Below are 20,000 nucleotides of genomic sequence, written 5' to 3'. Positions count from 1 at the left end.
TAACGGCGGATTGAAGAACAGGTGCGAGGCCAAGCATTCTATCTGCAGAAAACAGAAGACATACATGGTCCATTTATCAATTAGTGGCTATTTTACTCTGCCAGTCGCATGATTGTACAATGCCTGATGTTGCCAGTTGCATTGTAATTGACATACTTTTCAAGCTTTAACGAAGCCGCACAATAGTCGAGAGAGCAATAGTGAGAGAGGGAGATATATGTGTGTGTGTGCGTTTTAACCTATTTTAACCTAGCAAGTTTACATCTGCATCATGACCATTTAGTCTATTTTATTTGATTCTCTGTTAAGAGGCTCGAGAACAACAAGACAACTGTTTCCCTCCCCATCCACCTCAGCAAACTTCAGAAACGGGCGCTGCGTGTAGCCGAATCATTTTGGGGAACTTGATTTTGGCTTCCTGATTGCACACGTTCCGCTCTGTCGCCTGTTTGCGCCTTCTGATCGCGTTCGTTCCGCTCCATGAAACCACTGTGCGAGTCTGTAGCAGATTTTCAGTTCAGGTTTCTGTTCATCGAAGGAGGGTTGAAGTGAGGGGCGACTGTACTGTGTTCTGATAAATCCATCCGAAAGTTTCATTCTTCAATCGGCCCGGTCTCCATCAACATGTCGTCGCTGCCCAAGCAACTACGAGACGAGAGGTGAGTTACGAGGCCGGTGGTGACAGCGGTTGTTGAAGGCAGCATAGGACTGTTAGGAAATGTGAACTTCTGCACCCAGAACTGTTGTTAATGTGCGTTTATGTAACCCTCATTTTACCAGTTAAATCGACTGAGGTGTGAGAAGAGGAGGGGGGATGAATGAGCCAACTGGGAACAGGGGAAGATTAGGTGGCCATGATGTATGAGGGCCAGATTGGGCATTTAGCCAGTAACTAGGCAATGGAATAGTAACGGCGAAGATATTTCCCCTTTTATCTGTGGTAGGAGTCTATTCTTCTATAGTGTATGCGGCGCGTTTCCAATCTTTCTAGAACAGTCATCTGTCACGATTGTGAATTTGAAACTAAACTAAATTCCATAATAGTCACCAGAGTGACTCGTTTTGCAACATTCCCCGACATAAATGCGTGTGTGTACGGTGCTGTGTGTGTGAGAGAGAGAGAGAGTTCTCGGTGCCATGAAGCCCTGAACATCAGCCTGCGGTTGGACTGCTCTAACCTGTCTGATATGTTGCTGATGTTCTATAACCCCCAGGGTTCTTTCCCAATCCATGGCTGTATATATTAGTGAGGTCATACAGCACGTCTTGAAGCTGAATGGTCACCTAAGCATTTGTTTACTTCTTAGTTCACCTATCCTCCTCTCCTCTCCTCCTCCTCTCCTCCTCCTCTCCTCTCCTCTCCTCTCCTCTCCTTTCCTCCTCCTCCTCCTCCTCCTCTCCTCTCCTCTCCTCTCCTCTCCTCTCCTCTCCTCTTCCTCCTCCTCTCCTCTCCTCTCCTCTCCTCTCCTCAGTGATTTTGACCAGCTTCCACACGACATTCCCATCAGTGCCACCATCGCAGACATCGAGGAGAAAAAGGGCTTCATCGACTATTATGTAAGTGTGTGTCTGTATGCTGGTGAACACTGACCACACAACCCACGAGTTAGAATGGTGAGAACGCTTTAAACGCTAAAAATGGTGTGAAAAGCATCTCAACAGCTCATGTAAGAATTCTCCCCCCCTCCCCTCCCCCTCCCCCTCCCTCTCTCCCGGCAGCGTTTTGTGATAGAGGTAAGGACCAGAGGTGGTAGTAAGTACCTGATCTACCGGAGGTACAGCCAGTTCTTCAACCTGCACAGTGACCTGGAGCTGAAGCATTCACCTGGAGACCAGGGCACATCTGGACCTAACACCTGCAGGCTGCCCACCCTGCCTGGTGAGAGGGGGGTGGAGGGGTGGGCTGCTCTGTGTGTGTGTGTGTGTGTGTGTGTGTGTGTGTGTGTGTGTGTGTGTGTGTGTGTGTGTGTGTGTGTGTGTGTGTACGTTATATGTGCTCTTGCACATATACATATTATGTGTATGCTGTTGGGTGTGTCCTTGTACATGAATGTTCGGTCTGCGTTATGTAAAAATATAATTCACCCTGTCATAGTTCACTTCTCTCCTGGGGGTAAGAATACCTGGCATTGTGTAAAACACACCGTGAACAGATAGAGCAGGACTCCTATTCCCTCTCTGTGTTAACACCATATCAGATAGATCAGGACTCCTATTCCCTCTCTGTGTTAACACCATATCAGATAGACCAGGACTCCTATTCCCTCTCTGTGTTAACACCATATCAGATAGACCAGGACTCCTATTCCCTCTCTGTGTTAACACCATATCAGATAGACCAGGACTCCTATTCCCTCTCTGTGTTAACACCATATCAGATAGACCAGGACTCCTATTCCCTCTCTGTGTTAACACCATATCAGATAGACCAGGACTCCTATTCCCTCTCTGTGTTAACACCATATCAGATAGACCAGGACTCCTATTCCCTCTCTGTGTTAACACCATATCAGATAGACCAGGACTCCTATTCCCTCTCTGTGTTAACACCATATCAGATAGATCAGGACTCCTATTCCCCCTCTGTGTTAACACCATATCAGATAGATCAGGACTCCTATTCCCTCTCTGTGTTAACACCATATCAGATAGATCAGGACTCCTATTCCCTCTCTGTGTTAACACCATATCAGATAGACCAGGACTCCTATTCCCTCTCTGTGTTAACACCATATCAGATAGACCAGGACTCCTATTCCCTCTCTGTGTTAACACCATATCAGATAGACCAGGACTCCTATTCCCTCTCTGTGTTAACACCATATCAGATAGATCAGGACTCCTATTCCCTCTCTGTGTTAACACCATATCAGATAGATCAGGACTCCTATTCCCTCTCTGTGTTAACACCATATCAGATAGACCAGGACTCCTATTCCCTCTCTGTGTTAACACCATATCAGATAGATCAGGACTCCTATTCCCTCTCTGTGTTAACACCATATCAGATAGACCAGGACTCATATTCCCTCTCTGTGTTAACACCATATCAGATAGATCAGGACTCATATTCCCTCTCTGTGTTAACACCTATCAGATAGACCAGGACTCCTATTCCCTCTCTGTGTTAACACCATATCAGATAGACCAGGACTCCTATTCCCTCTCTGTGTTAACACCATATCAGATAGACCAGGACTCCTATTCCCCCTCTGTGTTAACACCATATCAGATAGACCAGGACTCCTATTCCCTCTCTGTGTTAACACCATATCAGATAGACCAGGACTCCTATTCCCTCTCTGTGTTAACACCATATCAGATAGACCAGGACTCCTATTCCCTCTCTGTGTTAACACCATATCAGATAGATCAGGACTCCTATTCCCCCTCTGTGTTAACACCATATCAGATAGACCAGGACTCCTATTCCCTCTCTGTGTTAACACCATATCAGATAGATCAGGACTCCTATTCCCCCTCTGTGTTAACACCATATCAGATAGACCAGGACTCCTATTACCTCTCTGTGTTAACACCATATCAGATAGATCAGGACTCATATTCCCTCTCTGTGTTAACACCTATCAGATAGACCAGGACTCCTATTCCCTCTCTGTGTTAACACCATATCAGATAGACCAGGACTCCTATTCCCCCTCTGTGTTAACACCATATCAGATAGACCAGGACTCCTATTCCCTCTCTGTGTTAACACCATATCAGATAGACCAGGACTCCTATTCCCTCTCTGTGTTAACACCATATCAGATAGACCAGGACTCCTATTCCCTCTCTGTGTTAACACCATATCAGATAGACCAGGACTCCTATTCCCTCTCTGTGTTAACACCATATCAGATAGACCAGGACTCCTATTCCCTCTCTGTGTTAACACCATATCAGATAGATCAGGACTCCTATTCCCCCTCTGTGTTAACACCATATCAGATAGACCAGGACTCCTATTCCCTCTCTGTGTTAACACCATATCAGATAGACCAGGACTCCTATTCCCTCTCTGTGTTAACACCATATCAGATAGATCAGGACTCCTATTCCCTCTCTGTGTTAACACCATATCAGATAGACCAGGACTCCTATTCCCTCTCTGTGTTAACACCATATCAGATAGACCAGGACTCCTATTCCCTCTCTGTGTTAACACCATATCAGATAGACCAGGACTCCTATTCCCTCTCTGTGTTAACACCATATCAGATAGACCAGGACTCCTATTCCCTCTCTGTGTTAACACCATATCAGATAGACCAGGACTCCTATTCCCTCTCTGTGTTAACACCATATCAGATAGACCAGGACTCCTATTCCCTCTCTGTGTTAACACCATATCAGATAGACCAGGACTCCTATTCCCTCTCTGTGTTAACACCATATCAGATAGACCAGGACTCCTATTCCCTCTCTGTGTTAACACCATATCAGATAGATCAGGACTACCAGGATATTATGAAGACGTCAGTCCAAACACTTTTACTTTATTCAGCATTTACACACACACACACACACACACACACACACACACACACACACACACACACACACACACACACACACACACACACACACACACACACACACACACACACACACACCAATTCAAAGACAGAAAGTGAGTGTGAGAGTGAGTGAGTGATCGAACCAGGGATTAGCCTGAGAGAGAAAGACAGACAGACACAGACAGAGTGAGAGAGAAAGACAGACAGAGAGTGAGAGAGAAAGACAGACAGAGAGTGAGAGAGAAAGACAGACAGACAGAGAGTGAGAGAGAAAGACAGACAGAGAGTGAGAGAGAAAGACAGACAGACAGAGTGAGAGAGAAAGACAGACAGAGAGTGAGAGAGAAAGAGACAGAGAGTGAGAGAGAAAGACAGACAGAGAGTGAGAGAGAAAGACAGACAGAGAGTGAGAGAGAAAGACAGACAGAGAGTGAGAGAGAAAGACATCTCGTTCCTATAAATGCATTGTTACAAGGCTGTTACTGATTAGGCTCCGATAGCTCTGAGCATCGTTGCCAATAAAGATTTATGACTTTGAATGGGGATGATGACCATCAATTGGACAGAGGCTGACAGTCTCTCTCCTCTATATGTCTGTCTCTCCTTCTCTAACTGTCTGTCTCTCCTTCTCTATATGTCTGTCTCTGACTCTATATGTCTGTATCTCCTTCTCTATGTGTCTGTCTCTCCTTCTCTATGTGTCTGTCTCTCCTTATCTATATGTCTGTCTGTCTCTGACTCTATATGTCTGTCTGTCTCTGACTCTATATGTCTGTCTCTCCTTCTCTGTGTCTGTCTCTCCTTCTCTGTGTCTGTCTCTCCTTCTCTATATGTCTGACTCTCCTTCTCTATGTCTGTCTCTCCTTCTCTGTGTCTGTCTCTCCTTCTCTATATGTCTGTCTCTCCTTCTCTATGTGTCTGTCTCTCCTTCTCTATGTGTCTGTCTCTCCTCTATGTGTCTGTCTCTCCTTCTCTATGTGTCTGTCTCTCCTTCTCTATATGTCTATCTCTCCTTCTCTGTGTCTGTCTCTCCTTCTCTATATGTCTGTCTCTCCTTATCTATGTGTCTGTCTCTCCTTCTCTATGTGTCTGTCTCTCCTCTATGCGTCTGTCTCTCCTTCTCTATGTGTCTGTCTCTCCTTCTCTATGTGTCTGTCTCTCCTTCTCTATATGTCTGTCTCTCCTTCTCTATGTGTCTGTCTCTCCTTCTCTATGTGTATGTCTCTCCTCTATGTGTCTGTCTCTCCTTCTCTATGTGTCTGTCTCTCCTTCTCTATGTGTCTGTCTCTCCTTCTCTATGTGTCTGTCTCTCCTTCTCTATGTGTCTGTCTCTCCTTCTCTATATGTCTGTCTCTCCTTCTCTGTGTCTGTCTCTCCTTCTCTATGTGTCTGTCTCTCCTTCTCTATATGTCTGTCTCTCCTTCTCTATATGTCTGTCTGTCTCTCCTTCTCTATATGTCTGTCTGTCCGTCTCTATATGTCTGTCTCTCCTTCTCTGTCTGTCTCATCTCTTTTCTCTCTATCTTTCTGGCTGTGTCCCAAACAGTTGGATTTCTGCCAAGACTGAATACCTGTTTAACAGAATAATTAGTGTCTCTCTGCAGGTGTACACTAGAAAACAAGGATTTTATTGTGCTCTCTCTCTCTCTCTCTCTCTCCCTTCCTTCTTTCCTTCTCTCGATCTCTCTCCCATCCCTCCCATCCATCTATGTTTCCCTCCCTCCATCCATCACTAACTAACTTTTCTCCCTCTCTCTCTCCGCTCCACCCTTCCCTCTTCCCCCCCCCTCTCTCTCTCTCTCTCTCCCATCCCTCCCATCCATCTGTTTCCCTCCCTCCATCCATCACTAACTAACTTTTCTCCCTCTCTCTCTCCGCTCCACCCTTCCTTCTCCCCCCACCCCCCCTCTCTCTCTCTCCGCTCCACCCTCCCCCCCCCCCCTCTCTCCCAATGTTATGTCCTGTTCTGTTCTCTCACAGTAACATAATGGAGATGAAGACTCTAAAGTCCAGAGAGAGAGTTACAGTAGAGGACTGTCAGTGAACTATCTCTCTCTCTCACACACACACACACACACACACACACACACACACACACACACACACACACACACACACACTTGGGCACGTGTCGTTTAAGCTCCCGAACGGCCGGCTTTTAAATGTAGACATTGGCTTAATGATGATCATGGAACTAATCATCAGTTCTCTCTATTTCCATTCAAATGAAAAGAGAGATGGACCCAGATAATGAGTGATGGAGAGTGATGGAGAGAGATGGAGAGATGGGGAGAGACAGAGAGAGATGGAGAGAGACAGAGAGAGACAGAGGGAGATGGAGAGAGATGGAGCCAGAGGGAGAAAGATGGAGAGAGATGGAGAGAGACAGAGAGATGGAGTCAGAGGGAAAGAGATGGGGAGAGATGGAGGGAGGAGAGAGACAGAGAGAGATGGAGTCAGAGGGAAAGAGGTGAAGAGAGATGGAGTCAGAGGGAGAGAGATGGAGTCAGAGAGAGAGATGGAGTCAGAGAGAGAGAGAGAGGGAGAGAGATGGAGCCAGAGGGAGAGAGATGGAGCCAGAGGGAGAGAGATGGAGCCAGAGGGAGAGATGGAGAGACATGGAGTCAGAGGGAGAGAGATGGAGTCAGAGGGTGAGAGATGGAGCCAGAGGGAGAGAGATGGATCCAGAGGGAGAGAGATGGATCCAGAGGGAGAGAGATGGATCCAGAGGGAGAGAGATGGAGCCAAAGGGAGTCAGAGGGAGAGAGATGGAGTCAGAGGGAGAGAGATGGAGTCAGAGGGAGAGAGATGGATCCAGAGGGAGAGAGATGGATCCAGAGGGAGAGAGATGGATCCAGAGGGAGAGAGATGGATCCAGAGGGAGAGAGATGGAGAGAGATGGATCCAGAGGGAGAGATGGTGGGAGAGAGAGATGATCACAGGCATTAGATGGGGCTAAATTAGTTGTAGCTTTCCCCCCCTCTCTCTCCCTCCCTCCGACTCCCCCCCACTCTCTCTCTGTCCTCCTCCTCTCTCTCTCTCTCTCTCTCTCTCTCTCTCTCTCTCCCTCCCTCCCTCCATCTCCCCCCACTCTCTCTCTGCCCTCCACACCCCCCCTCTCTCTCTCCCTCCCTCCATCTCCCCCCACTCTCTCTCTCTGTCCTCCTCTCTCCTCTCTCTCTCTGTCCTCCTCTCTCCTCTCTCTCTCCCTCTAAATTAGTTTTATCAGCAGTGGGAAGTAGCTGAATCTAATGTAGAACGTTACAACTGGAACACAGAGGAACTTCAGGGGGGTGTTCTAAATGTTAATAATTATATTCAGCTAGAAGTTCTAGGTGACATTCAGTTGGGCCTAGTTGTACTGTGTGTGTGTGTGTGTGTGTGTGTGTTCAGCGTATCTCAGATAGCTGTTGGTTGGACAGTCATTCAACTACAGTCTTTGTTTATTTGTATCGTACCGTCTCAAGGGCACCCTATTCAATGGCACCCTATGTCCCTATGTAGTGCACTTCTTTAGACCAGGACCCATAGTGGCTATATGGGAAATAGGGTGTCATATGGAACACACGCTACAGGTGTGGACTCTTAATTTGAGCCAGTTTACTACAGCAGGAAAATAATCCTGCAGCAACAACAAATGTGAGTTATAATGTGGATTATGATTCATGGACATGTTTGTAGGGTTTGATACATTTTTCATTTAGGGAACATCAAGTGTGCCATAGTAAAGGAAAAATTACAAACTTCAGAGGCCTTTTTAAACCTCCAATACACTACACGTTTTCATTCCCTGCTGTGCATGACAAGTCTCAGTGACAAAAGAGTGATCAAATGAAGATCCTACATGTGTGGCCTGTGGGATGTTTCATTAACATATCATCAACTCTGATGAGAAATGCAATTAAAATGTCATTATGTTGTTGATATTTATGCAACCACCCAAAGGCAATACTGTCAACCTTGAAATGAGTTATTTCAGATTGATCGATTTCCAGAAAGGAAGAGTTTTAGTTATTGGTTGGTCTTGTTGGAGGGGGAAACGTTGGAAGACTTTCTATGGTGCGTGTCTTTGTGTGTCTCTAGGTAAAGTGTTCATTGGCAATAAGAAGGAGATTGCAGAGAATAGAATTCCAGAACTCAACACTTATATGAAGGTAAGCCACACGGAGAATATACACAGAGTGTAAACTATGGTCCCTTATTGATGTCACTTGTTAAATCCACTTCAGTCAGTGTAGATGAAGGGGAGGAGGCAGGTTAAAGATGAAGGGGAGGAGTCGGGTTAAAGATGAAGGGGAGGAGACGGGTTAAAGATGAAGGGGAGGAGACGGGTTAAAGATGAAGGGGAGGAGACGGGTTAAAGATGAAGGGGAGGAGACGGGTTAACTGTGGGAAGCATTGGAGTCAACATGGGCCAGCATCCCTGTGGAACGCTTTCAACACCTTGTAGAGTCCATGTCCTGACGAGGCTGTTCTGAGGGCAAAAGGGGGTGCAACTCAATATTAGGAAGGTGTTCCTAATTTTTTGTCCACTCAGTGTGTATTTGCTGTCTCTCTCTCTCTTTCTCTCTCTCTCACACTCTCTCTCTCTATGTCTCTATGTCTCTCTCTCTCTCTCTCTCTCTCTCTCTCTATATATATATATATATATATATATATATATATATATATATATAATATATATATATATCTATCTATCTATCTCCTCTCCTCTCCTCTGTATCAGAGATTGCTGGGCCTGCCTACCTGGGTTCTATTGGATGACGACATCAGGATGTTTTTCTACCAGACTGAGTCAGACAGTCAGCACCAACCACGAGCCCTGCGTCGCCTCCGACCCCCTACACGTAGGGTGTAAGCTATCATTTAGTTTTACCGCTCTAATTACGCTGGTAACCAGTTTATAACAGCAGTAAGGCACCTCAGGGGTTTGTAGTATATGGGTAATATACCACGGCTAAGGGCTGTATCCAGGCACTCCGTGTTGCGTCATGCATAAGAACAGCTCTTAGCCGTGGTATATCGGCCGTATACCACACCCCTTTGGGCCTTATTGATTAAATATAACACCACAGTAATACTGTTTCAACGTGTCACTACTGCTGCTACTTCCTGTAACTCTGGGACTCTTTAGCAGTCAGCTACGACTCCCCCAAAACAACTTGCTCCCTCCATACTTCTTTTATACTGTTGACTCATTCTGAGTTCACTGCACCACAGTCTCACATGAATAGAACTCTTACTTCTTCCACTTTCTGGGCACCACCCATTACTGAGACTGCTTGACCTCTGAACCGCCTTCACTTAGCCCTGTAACAGAGAGTTGTAGGCCACTGTCGTTTCCTCTAATGTTCACTTCTCTGATGTGTTGCTCTCTCTTGTCACGGGGTAAGTCCCAAATGGCACCATATTCCCTATATAGTGCACTACTTTTGACCAGGGCCCATAGTACACTATTTAGGGAATAGGGTGCTGTTTGGGATGTTGTCAGAGTTCCCCGATGTGGTAACTAAGGACATGTTATGTGCTAATTAGGGACTCTCTTAACAGGAAGTGATGTAAACTAGGACTCTTCTTTATTTCCTCTTTGGACTGATCTCACTCACCGCAGGGTTTTTCACATTTTCTAAACGGTCATCTCTGACAGTACGATGAAATGTTAAAACTCCCTTTTTATTTCTCGCTCTCCCTCCCTCCCCCCCCTCTCTCTCCCTCTCTCTCTCTCCCTCCCTCTCTCTCTCTCCCTCCCCTCTCTCTCTCCCTCCCCTCTCTCTCTCTCCCCTCTCTCTCTCCCCTCTCTCTCTCTCCCCTCTCTCTCTCTCTCTCTCTCTCTCTCTCTCTCTCTCTCTCCCTCCCCCTCTCTTTCCAGGAAGACAGTCAAAACCAACCAGACAGATGTCTTCTCCTCCCCCAGAGCTGAGGTAGGGATACAGTACTTCTCTTTTTTTCCTCTTAACCCTCTGTTTTGATCTCTCTCTCTATCTCTCTATCTCTCTATCTATCTATCGAGCTGAGGTAGGCCTACAGTACTGTAAAACTGTTGCTTTGGTTACGGTCTTCACGCTTACCCACACAACCCAAACCCTGTCAGGATAACGCAACATGTTACCATAACCACCACATAAACAAGCAACCATGTAACATTGTGATCAATGACAGTTAGCATGTTGTTTGAAGTAACCACAGTACAGGGTCATATGAAGGACAGCCCCTCCACACACACAACACACAAGCAGGTGGGAATTACACAAAACATTGTAGATATACATCAACATACACTACTGGTCAAAAGTTTTAGAACACCTACTCATTTAAGTGTTTTTCTTTATTTTTACTATTTTCTACAGTGTAGAAGACTTTAGAGACTTTAAAACTATGAAATAACACATGGATTCATGTAGTAACCAAAAAAGTGTTAAACAAATCAAAATATATTTTATATTTGAGGTTCTTCAATAGCCACCCTTTGCCTTGATGACAGCTTTGCACATTTCTGGCATTCTCTCAACCAGCTTCACCTGGAATGCTTTTCCAGCAGTCTTGAAGGAGTTCCCACTTATGCTGAGCACTTGTTGGCTTTTCTGACTCATCCCAAACCATCTCAATTTGTTGGAGGTCCGGGGATTATGGAGGCCAGGTTATCTGATGCAGAACTCCATCACTCTCCTTCTTGGTAAAATAGCCCTTACACAGCCTGGAGGTGTGTTGGGTCATTGTCCTGTTGAAAAACAAATGATAGTCCCTCTAAACCCAAATCAGATGGGTTGGCGTATCGCTGCAGAATGCTGTGGTAGCCATGCTGGTTAAGTGTGCCTTGCATTCTAAATAAATCACAGACAGTGTCACCAGCAAAGCACCCCCACACCATAACACCACCTCATCCATGCTTCACGGTGGGAAATACACATGGGGACATCATCCATTCACCCACACCTCATCTCACAAAGACACTGCGGTTGGAACCAAAAATCTCCAATTTGGACTCCAGACCAAAGGACACATTTCCACCGATATCATGTCCATTGCTCGTGTTTCTTGGTCCAAGCAAGTCTCTTCATATTATTAGTGTCCTTTAGTAGTGGTTTCTTTGCAGCAATTTGACCACGAAGGCCTGATTCACACAGTCTCCTCTGAACAGTTGATGTTGAGATGTGTCTGTTACTCATTTATTTGGGCTACCATGTCACAACACCAGTGATTGGCTTAAACGCATTAAGAATCAAAGCAATTCCACAAATGAACTTTTAAGAAGGTACACCTGTTAATTGAAATGGATTCCAGGTGACTACCTCATAAAGCTGGTTGAGAGAATGCCAAGAGTGTGCAAAGCTGTCATCAAGGCAAAGGGTGGCTATTTCAAGAATCTCAAAAATAAAATATATTTATATAGATAGATTTGTTTAAAAACATTTTTTGGTTACAACATGATTCAATATGTGTTGTTTCATAGTTTTGATGTCTTCACTATTATTCTACAAGGTAGAACATAGTAAAAATAAAGAAAAACCCTTGAATGAGTAGGTGTTCTAAACCGTTTGACCGGTAGTGTAGATCTGTTTGGTTTCTAGCTGAAGAATTGACTAGTCTCTCTATAGATCTATTTGTGACTGGAAAGGACCTAATGGAGTCATTAACGGGGTTAAACAGAGGTTGTTTCTCCACCCCCCCTGAGTCTGTGACTCCGTTGATCTCTGAGAGTGGTTTCTCATTCTGTTTTGCTCCTTTAATCCTCTACTGTCTTTCTCCTCTCTCTCTCCACTCTTTCCATCCATCCTCTGTCACGCTCTCTCTTTCATTTTCTCCCTCACTTTATCATATTTTAGCATTAAACCCCCCCCCCCTCCATCCTTTCATGTCTCTTTCCAAGGCTACCTTCATCCCTCGCTCCTGTCATCGTTCCTTGGGAGAGATTTGTCTTTCTTTCTTCTAGTTCCCCCTGTTCTCATTCTGGTCATGCCAGAGAGATGGAGAGGAAACACGAAAGAAAAACACCATTTAAATTCTACTGTCGTCTTAACTGGACTGGGGAGGGAGATAAGGGGTGTGTGTGAGGGTGGGGATAGGTTAGTGGGTGTGTTTGGGTGACCTTGTTTAGAGTGTGTGTGTGTGTGTGTGTCTGTGTGTGTGTCTACTCTCGAGGACCTGTTCTAAAGGGGCCGTCAGTGGTCGTTTGAAATCCTTGCAGAGAAAATGGCTTTTAGTCTTTACACATTGCACAATCTCTGTTAGAAGAGTTAACCCCCCCCCCCCCCCTCCCACACACACACACACACACACACACACAGATTCCATAATGTCAGTAAAGACCGTTATGACTGTGGGAGGATGACTCTCTTCTGGACTGTAGGTTATATACAGCCAGGTCACACAAGAGCCACTGCCAAATTAGACGTCCATCCAGGTTTAGCAGGACGTTAAAAAAAAGATGACTTCAAAACTGTCCACTAGGGGCAACGGTGAGCGCTTTTACCATCAAGTTGTCTTGGGTTTTGCTATGGCGTTGTGGGCGGGGATGGCGGACGGGCGGCTCCGAGGGTCACGTGTTTAATCCCAGTGATAGGACCTTGTTTATTTATTTTAGTTTTAACCCCTTAACCCTTAACCCTTAACCCTATCCTTTAACCATTGGGAATGATTGCCTAAACTTAACTTTTGAAATTTGACATTTATGGACAAGGGTTTGGATGTCTACAGTAAGACTGTGAGAGCTTGTTGTTTAAATAAGGTGTGTGTGTGTGTGTGGTATCACTCAATTTTAAAGCTTCACTAACCACAGTTAAAGGAGACCAGTACTTTAGCTTGGGACATGGTCAAACGTACTGTATCTCTCACACACATATTCTCTCCACTCCCCTCTGTCACACACACACACACACACACACACACACACACACACACACACACACACACACACACACACACACACACACACACACACACACTCATGCCCCCCTCCCCTCTCTGTCACATACACACACACACACACACACACACACACACACTCATGCCCCCCTCCCCTCTCTGTCACACACACACACACTCATTCATTCTCCCCTCTCTGTCACACACACCTCATTCTCCCCTCCTCTCTCTGTCACACACACTCATTCCCCCCTCCCCTTCCTGTCACACACAGTACAGAGAACCGTAAACTCACAGTCCTCTCTGCCCACACCATAGTCATTATAGTTTATCCATCCCTCTCAGCACTGTGCGTGTGTGTGGTTGAGTGCTTCAGACATTTTATCTGCGTTTGGTCATGTGAACTGAAGTGTCCATTAGATGTAATCTAAACGATGGTCAATGACCCGACCTGGATGGCACTAATCACACATTTGACTTGTGTTGTCCAGTTTAGCGTTAGCGCTACAGGCAATGAGCCATAGGGATGCGCTAGTAGCAAGCGTTAGCTAAGCCAGTTGTAGTCAGAGTAAGAAGGTGAGAAAGTGGTGAGGTTTGTCTTTTGTCTTTGACAGTGCAAAATATGACAGAGGGAGAGAGTTGTGTTCAGGTGTAGTCATGTCTTGATGTCTTGAATGAAGTTTCATTTTTGCAGAATGCCTCTAGATTTGGTAGCTGTGTCAATGGCACAGTTTGGTTATTAACTATTTAAGTGGGGACAGGACACACACACACACACACACACACACACACACACACACACACACACACACACACACACACACACACACACACACACACACACACACCCCAACCAGCCGCTCAGGTGCCCTCCTCCTCAAGGGCACCATTTATATCCTCCCATGATCCTTCACTTCACCCAAGCCAACCATGAAGTGGGTCATCCAATTAAGACAAAACAGAAAAACTCCCTCCCTATTGGCTAGCTGTGTTAAACGAGCTGAATGCATTCATTAAGTTATGGGTCGTTAAGAGTGTAATTGGAACGTGTGACTCCTCCCATTGGTGAGGTGACCCTAGGGCCATAGCTATATTGTTAGATCAGGTTTTAATCAGTCCCTCCTGTTCTCCATGTGTCTATATCTAGACTAGGTGCACTACTTTAGACCAGGGCCCATAAGGCAGGTCTATATGTGTCTATAGTTAGATTAGATGCACTACTTTAGACCAGGTCCCATAAGGCACCCTAGATCTCCATGACTCTATAGTTAGACCACTAGGTCTAGTCTGACACTACCCCCTTGGCTCCCTAACCCTAGAGCCATGACTCTATAGTTAGACCACTAGGTCTAGTCTGACACTATCCCCCTGGCTCCTTAACCCTAGAGCCATGACTCTATAATTAGACCACTAGGTATGGTCTGACACTACCCCCCTGGCTCCTTAACCCTAGAGCCATGACTCTATAATTAGACCACTAGGTCTAGTCTGACACTATCCCCCTGGCTCCTTAACCCTAGAGCCATGACTCTATAGTTAGACCAGGTGTTAATCAGTCCTCTGGGGAAGCTGAATCTAGATCGCAGGGCTATGTGACCCTTGGGCCACATTTCTATAGTTTGATTCGGCACCCTAGACTGGCACCCTATTCCCTTGTGCACTACTTTAGACACGGGCCCATAAGGCAGGTCTATATGTGTCTATAGTTGAATTAGGTGCACTACTTTAGACACGGGCCCATAAGGCAGGTCTATATGTGTCTATAGTTGGATTAGGTGCACTACTTTAGACCAGGGCCCATAAGGCAGGTCTATATGTGTCTATAGTTGGATTAGGTGCACTACTTTAGACACGGGCCCATAAGGCAGGTCTATATGTGTCTATAGTTGGATTAGGTGCACTACTTTAGACCAGGGCCCATAAGGCAGGTCTATATGTGTCTATAGTTGGATTAGGTGCACTACTTTAGACACGGGCCCATAAGGCAGGTCTATATGTGTCTATAGTTGGATTAGGTGCACTACTTTAGACCAGGGCCCATAAGGCAGGTCTATATGTGTCTATAGTTGGATTAGGTGCACTACTTTAGACACGGGCCCATAAGGCAGGTCTATATGTGTCTATAGTTGGATTAGGTGCACTACTTTAGACCAGGGCCCATAAGGCAGGTCTATATGTGATACTCTGACAGCACTTTTGTCAACCCCCTAAAAACACTTCACAAGTTCAGGTCTCTGTCGTCCTCGACTCTGTCTGACCAGAAATACCAGGCCTGGATAGTAACTCCATAGGAGATGGAGGGAGATGAGACCTGAAGAAGGGAGAGGTTGAGTTGAGGGATTGTGAGTGTGGGGGAGGGGTTGGTTGGTGGGTGGATGTGGGCGAGGGGTTGATTGTTTGGTGGGTGGGTGTGGGCGAGGGGTTGGTTGGTGGGTGGGTGGTTGTGGGGGAGGGGTTGGTTGGTGGGTGGATGTGGGGGAGGGGTTGGTTGTTTGGTGGGTGGGTGGGTGTGGGGGAGGGGTTGGTTGTTTGGTGGGTGGGTGGGTGTGGGCGAGGGGTTGGTTGTTTGGTGGGTGGGTGGGTGGGTGTGGGCGAGGGGTTGGTTGTTTGGTGGGTGGGTGGGTGTGGGTGAGGGGTTGGTTGTTTGGTGGGTGGGTGGGTGTGGGCGAGGGGTTGGTTGGTGGGTGGGTGGGTGGGTGGGTGTGGGCGAGGGGTTGGTTGGTGGGTGGGTGGGTGGGTGTGGGGGAGGGGTTGGTTGTTTGGTGGGTGGGTGGGTGTGGGCGAGGGGTTGGTTGGTGGGTGGGTGGGTGTGGGGGAGGGGTTGGTTGGTGTGTGTGTGGGGGGGGGGCGGGTTGGTTGGTTGAGGGATGGTGTGTGTGTGTGTGTGTGTGTGGGGGGGGGGGGATATTTTTGAAGTGTGACAGGTATGGACTTGGATGAACCAGGTGTGTGTGCTGTGCCCGTATGCCTCATCATCATCATTCTCATCAAAGTAAAACCCACACACACTCATTCGAAATCCCACTGTGTGTGTGTTTCACAGTGTATCACACACTCACATTTTCTGATCTTCTCTGCTAAATATAGATCCCCAATCACACTCTACAGTAAACTCCTGTGTTAATGTTAATAGCAGATAATATCATCTCTCTGTAATTCATCTGTGTGTCGTACACTGTTCCACACTGATTTACACAGAGATTGATGAATAGATAATGGAGGGAGAGAGGGGGAAGGGGTGAGAGAGATGGAGAGAGAGGGGGAAGGGTTGAGAGAGATGGAGAGAGAGGGGGGAAGGGGTGAGAGAGAGGGGGAAGGGGTGAGAGAAAGGGGGAAGGGGTGAGAAAGAGGGAGGAAGGGGTGAGAGAGATGAGAGAGTGGGGGGAAGGGGTGAGAGAGATGGAGAGAGAGGGGGGAAGGGGTGAGAGAGGTAGAGAGAGAGGGGGAAGGGCTGACAGAGAGGGGGAAGGGGTGAGGGAGGTAGAGAGAAAGGGGGAAGGGGTGAGTGAGGTAGAGAGAGAGGGGGAAGGGGTGAGACAGAAAAGGGGAGTGGAAAAGATTGAATGTGTGATTTAGAAAGAGTGAGAGGGGAAAGATGGAGAAAGAGTAGGGATATCGAATCAAATCAAATTTTATTTGTCACATACACATGGTTAGCAGATGTTAATGGTCACATACACATGGTTAGCAGATGTTAATGGTCACATACACATGGTTAGCAGATGTTAATGGTCACATACACATGGTTAGCAGATGTTAATGGTCACATACACATGGTTAGCAGATGTTAATGGTCACATACACATGGTTAGCAGATGTTAATGGTCACATACACATGGTTAGCAGATGTTAATGGTCACATACACATGGTTAGCAGATGTTAATGGTCACATACACATGGTTAGCAGATGTTAATGGTCACATACACATGGTTAGCAGATGTTAATGGTCACATACACATGGTTAGCAGATGTTAATGGTCACATACACATGGTTAGCAGATGTTATTGGTCACATACACATGGTTAGCAGATGTTAATGGTCACATACACATGGTTAGCAGATGTTAATGGTCACATACACATGGTTAGCAGATGTTAATGGTCACATACACATGGTTAGCAGATGTTAATGGTCACATACACATGGTTAGCAGATGTTAATGGTCACATACACATGGTTAGCAGATGTTAATGGTCACATACACATGGTTAGCAGATGTTAATGGTCACATACACATGGTTAGCAGATGTTAATGGTCACATACACATGGTTAGCAGATGTTAATGGTCACATACACATGGTTAGCAGATGTTAATGCGAGTGTAGCGAAATGCTTGTGCGTCTAGTTCCGACCATGCAGTAATATCTAACAAGTAATCTAACAATTTCACAACAACTACCTTATACACACAATGAATAAGAATATGTACATAAAAATATATGAATGAGTGATGGCTGAACGGCATAGGCAAGATGCAGTAGATGGTATAGAATACAGTATATACATATGAGATTAATAATGTAGGGTATTTAAACATTATATAAATTAAAGTGGCTAGTGGTATATTTATTACATACATTTTTCCATTATTAAGGTGGCTGGAGTTGAGTCAGTATGTTGGCAGCAGCCACTCAATGTTAGTGATGGCTGTTTAATAGTCTTTGAGATATAAGCTGTTTTTCAGTCTCTCAGTCCCAGCTTTGATGCACATGTACTGACCTCGCCTTCTGGATGGTAGTGGTGTGAACAGGCAGTGGCTCAGGTGGTTGTTGTCCTTGATGATCTTTTTGTCCTTCCTGTGACATCGGGTGGTGTAGGTGTCCTGGAGGGCAGGTAGTTTGCCCCCGGTGATGCGTTGTGCAGACCTCACTACCCTCTGGAGAGCCTTCCGGTTATGGGCAGAGCAGTTGCCGTTCCAGGCGGTGGTACAGCCCGACAGGATGCTCTCGATTGTGCATCTGTAAAAGTTTGTGGGTGTTTTTGGTGACAAGCCGCGCCTTCTTCACCCCGCTGTCTGTGTGGGTGGACCATTTCAGTTTGTCCGTGATGTGTATACCGAGGAACTTAAAACTTGCCACCCTCTCCACTACTGTCCCGTCGATGTGGATAGGGGGCTGCTCCCGCTGCTGTTTCCTGAAGTCCACGATCATCTCCTTAGTTTTGTTGTCATTGAGTGTGAGGTTATTTTCCTGACACCACACTCCGAGGGCCCTCACCTCCTCCCTGTAGGCCGTCTTGTCGTTGTTGGTAATCAAGCCTACCACTGTAGTGTTGTCTGCAAACTTGATGATTGAGTTGGAGGCGTGCATGGCCACGCAGTCATGGGTGAACAGGGAGTACAGGATAGGGCTGAGAACGCACCCTTGTGGGGCCCCACTGTTGAAGATCAGCGGGGTGGAAATGTTGTTTCCTACCCTTACTATCTGGGGGCGGCCCGTCAGGAAGTCCAGGACCCAGTTGCACAGGGCGGGGTCGAGACCCAAGTTTGGAGGGTACTATGGTGTTAAATGCTGAGCTGTAGTCGATGAACAGCATTCTTACATAGGTATTCCTCTTGTCCAGATGGGTTAGGGCAGTGTGCAGTGTGATGGCGATTGCGTCGTCTGTGGACCTATTTGGGCGGTAAGCAAATTGGAGTGGGTCTAGGGTGTCAGCTAGGGTGGAGGTGATATGGTCCTTGACTAGTCTCTCAAAGCACTTCATGATGACGGAAGTGAGTGCTACGGGGCGGTAGTCATTTAGCTCAGTTACCTTCGCTTTCTTGGGAACAGGAACAATGGTGGCCCTCTTGAAGCATGTGGGAACAGCAGACTGGGATAAGGATTGATTGAATATGTCTGTAAACACACCAGCCAGCTGGTCTGCGCATGCTCTGAGGACTCAGCTGGGGATGCTGTCTGGGGCTGCAGCCTTGCAAGGGTTAACACGTTTAAATGTTTTCCTCACATTGGCCGTGGTGAAGAAGAACCCACAGGTTTTGTTACCGGGCCGTGTCAGTGACACTGTATTGTCCTCAAAGCGAGTAAAGAAGTTGTTTAGTCTGTCTGGGAGCAAGGCATCGTGGTCCGCAACGGGGCTGGTTTTCCTTTTGTAGTCCGTGATTGACTGTAGACTGTAGGATGGAGTGATAGAAAGAGAGCTGGAGGAGAGAGAAAGGGAAACAACTAACGAGGGTGTGAGTGAGTGTGAGAGAGCGCTAAAGGAGATTCCTATCTCAACTTTTTCCATACCCTGTGTTTATTGGGAGAGAATGTTGCTTATCCAGCCAGGTCGTTCAAGATTGACTTTGAAGTTGGGCTTCTATCCATGTCCTGAGGACGTTGGGAAATGCCTTCAAAACGGGTCACTAGGGGAAACGAGCACTTGAGCATCAAGTCATCTCGTGACTCTGGATCAGATGGGGAAAGGGGGGATACCTAGTCAGTCGTACAACTGAATGCCTTCAACTGAAATGTGTCTTCCACATTCAACCCAACCCCTCTGAATCAGAAAGGTGCAGGGGGCTGCCTTGATCGACATCCACGTCTTCAGCGCCCAGTGGGTTAACTGCCTTGTTCAGGGGCAGAACGACAGATTTTTACCTTGTCAGCTCGGGGATTCGATCCAGCAACCTT

General features: G+C 46.5%; 2 protein-coding genes across 3 annotated transcripts in view; one reads left to right on the top strand and one right to left on the bottom strand.

Moving 5' to 3' along the window:
• The window catches only part of LOC118938190 (parvalbumin alpha), a 62,560-nt gene that overhangs the window by 31,886 nt on the left and 10,674 nt on the right, over positions 1–20,000 (bottom strand). The gene's annotated exons all lie outside the window — the stretch shown is intronic.
• Positions 612–20,000, top strand: part of ncf4 (neutrophil cytosolic factor 4) — a 41,613-nt gene continuing 22,224 nt past the window's right edge. Inside the window, 6 exon segments of the mRNA NM_001124505.1 lie at positions 612–659; positions 1,473–1,557; positions 1,720–1,879; positions 8,604–8,674; positions 9,247–9,374; positions 10,390–10,441. Of these exon segments, the coding sequence (NP_001117977.1) occupies positions 625–659; positions 1,473–1,557; positions 1,720–1,879; positions 8,604–8,674; positions 9,247–9,374; positions 10,390–10,441 (531 nt within the window). The 5' untranslated portion in view covers positions 612–624.

The sequence above is a fragment of the Oncorhynchus mykiss genome, chromosome 13, assembly GCF_013265735.2.
Source record: "Oncorhynchus mykiss isolate Arlee chromosome 13, USDA_OmykA_1.1, whole genome shotgun sequence".
Taxonomy (NCBI): Eukaryota; Metazoa; Chordata; class Actinopteri; order Salmoniformes; family Salmonidae; genus Oncorhynchus; species Oncorhynchus mykiss.
This window is presented reverse-complemented; position numbering and strand designations above follow the sequence as displayed.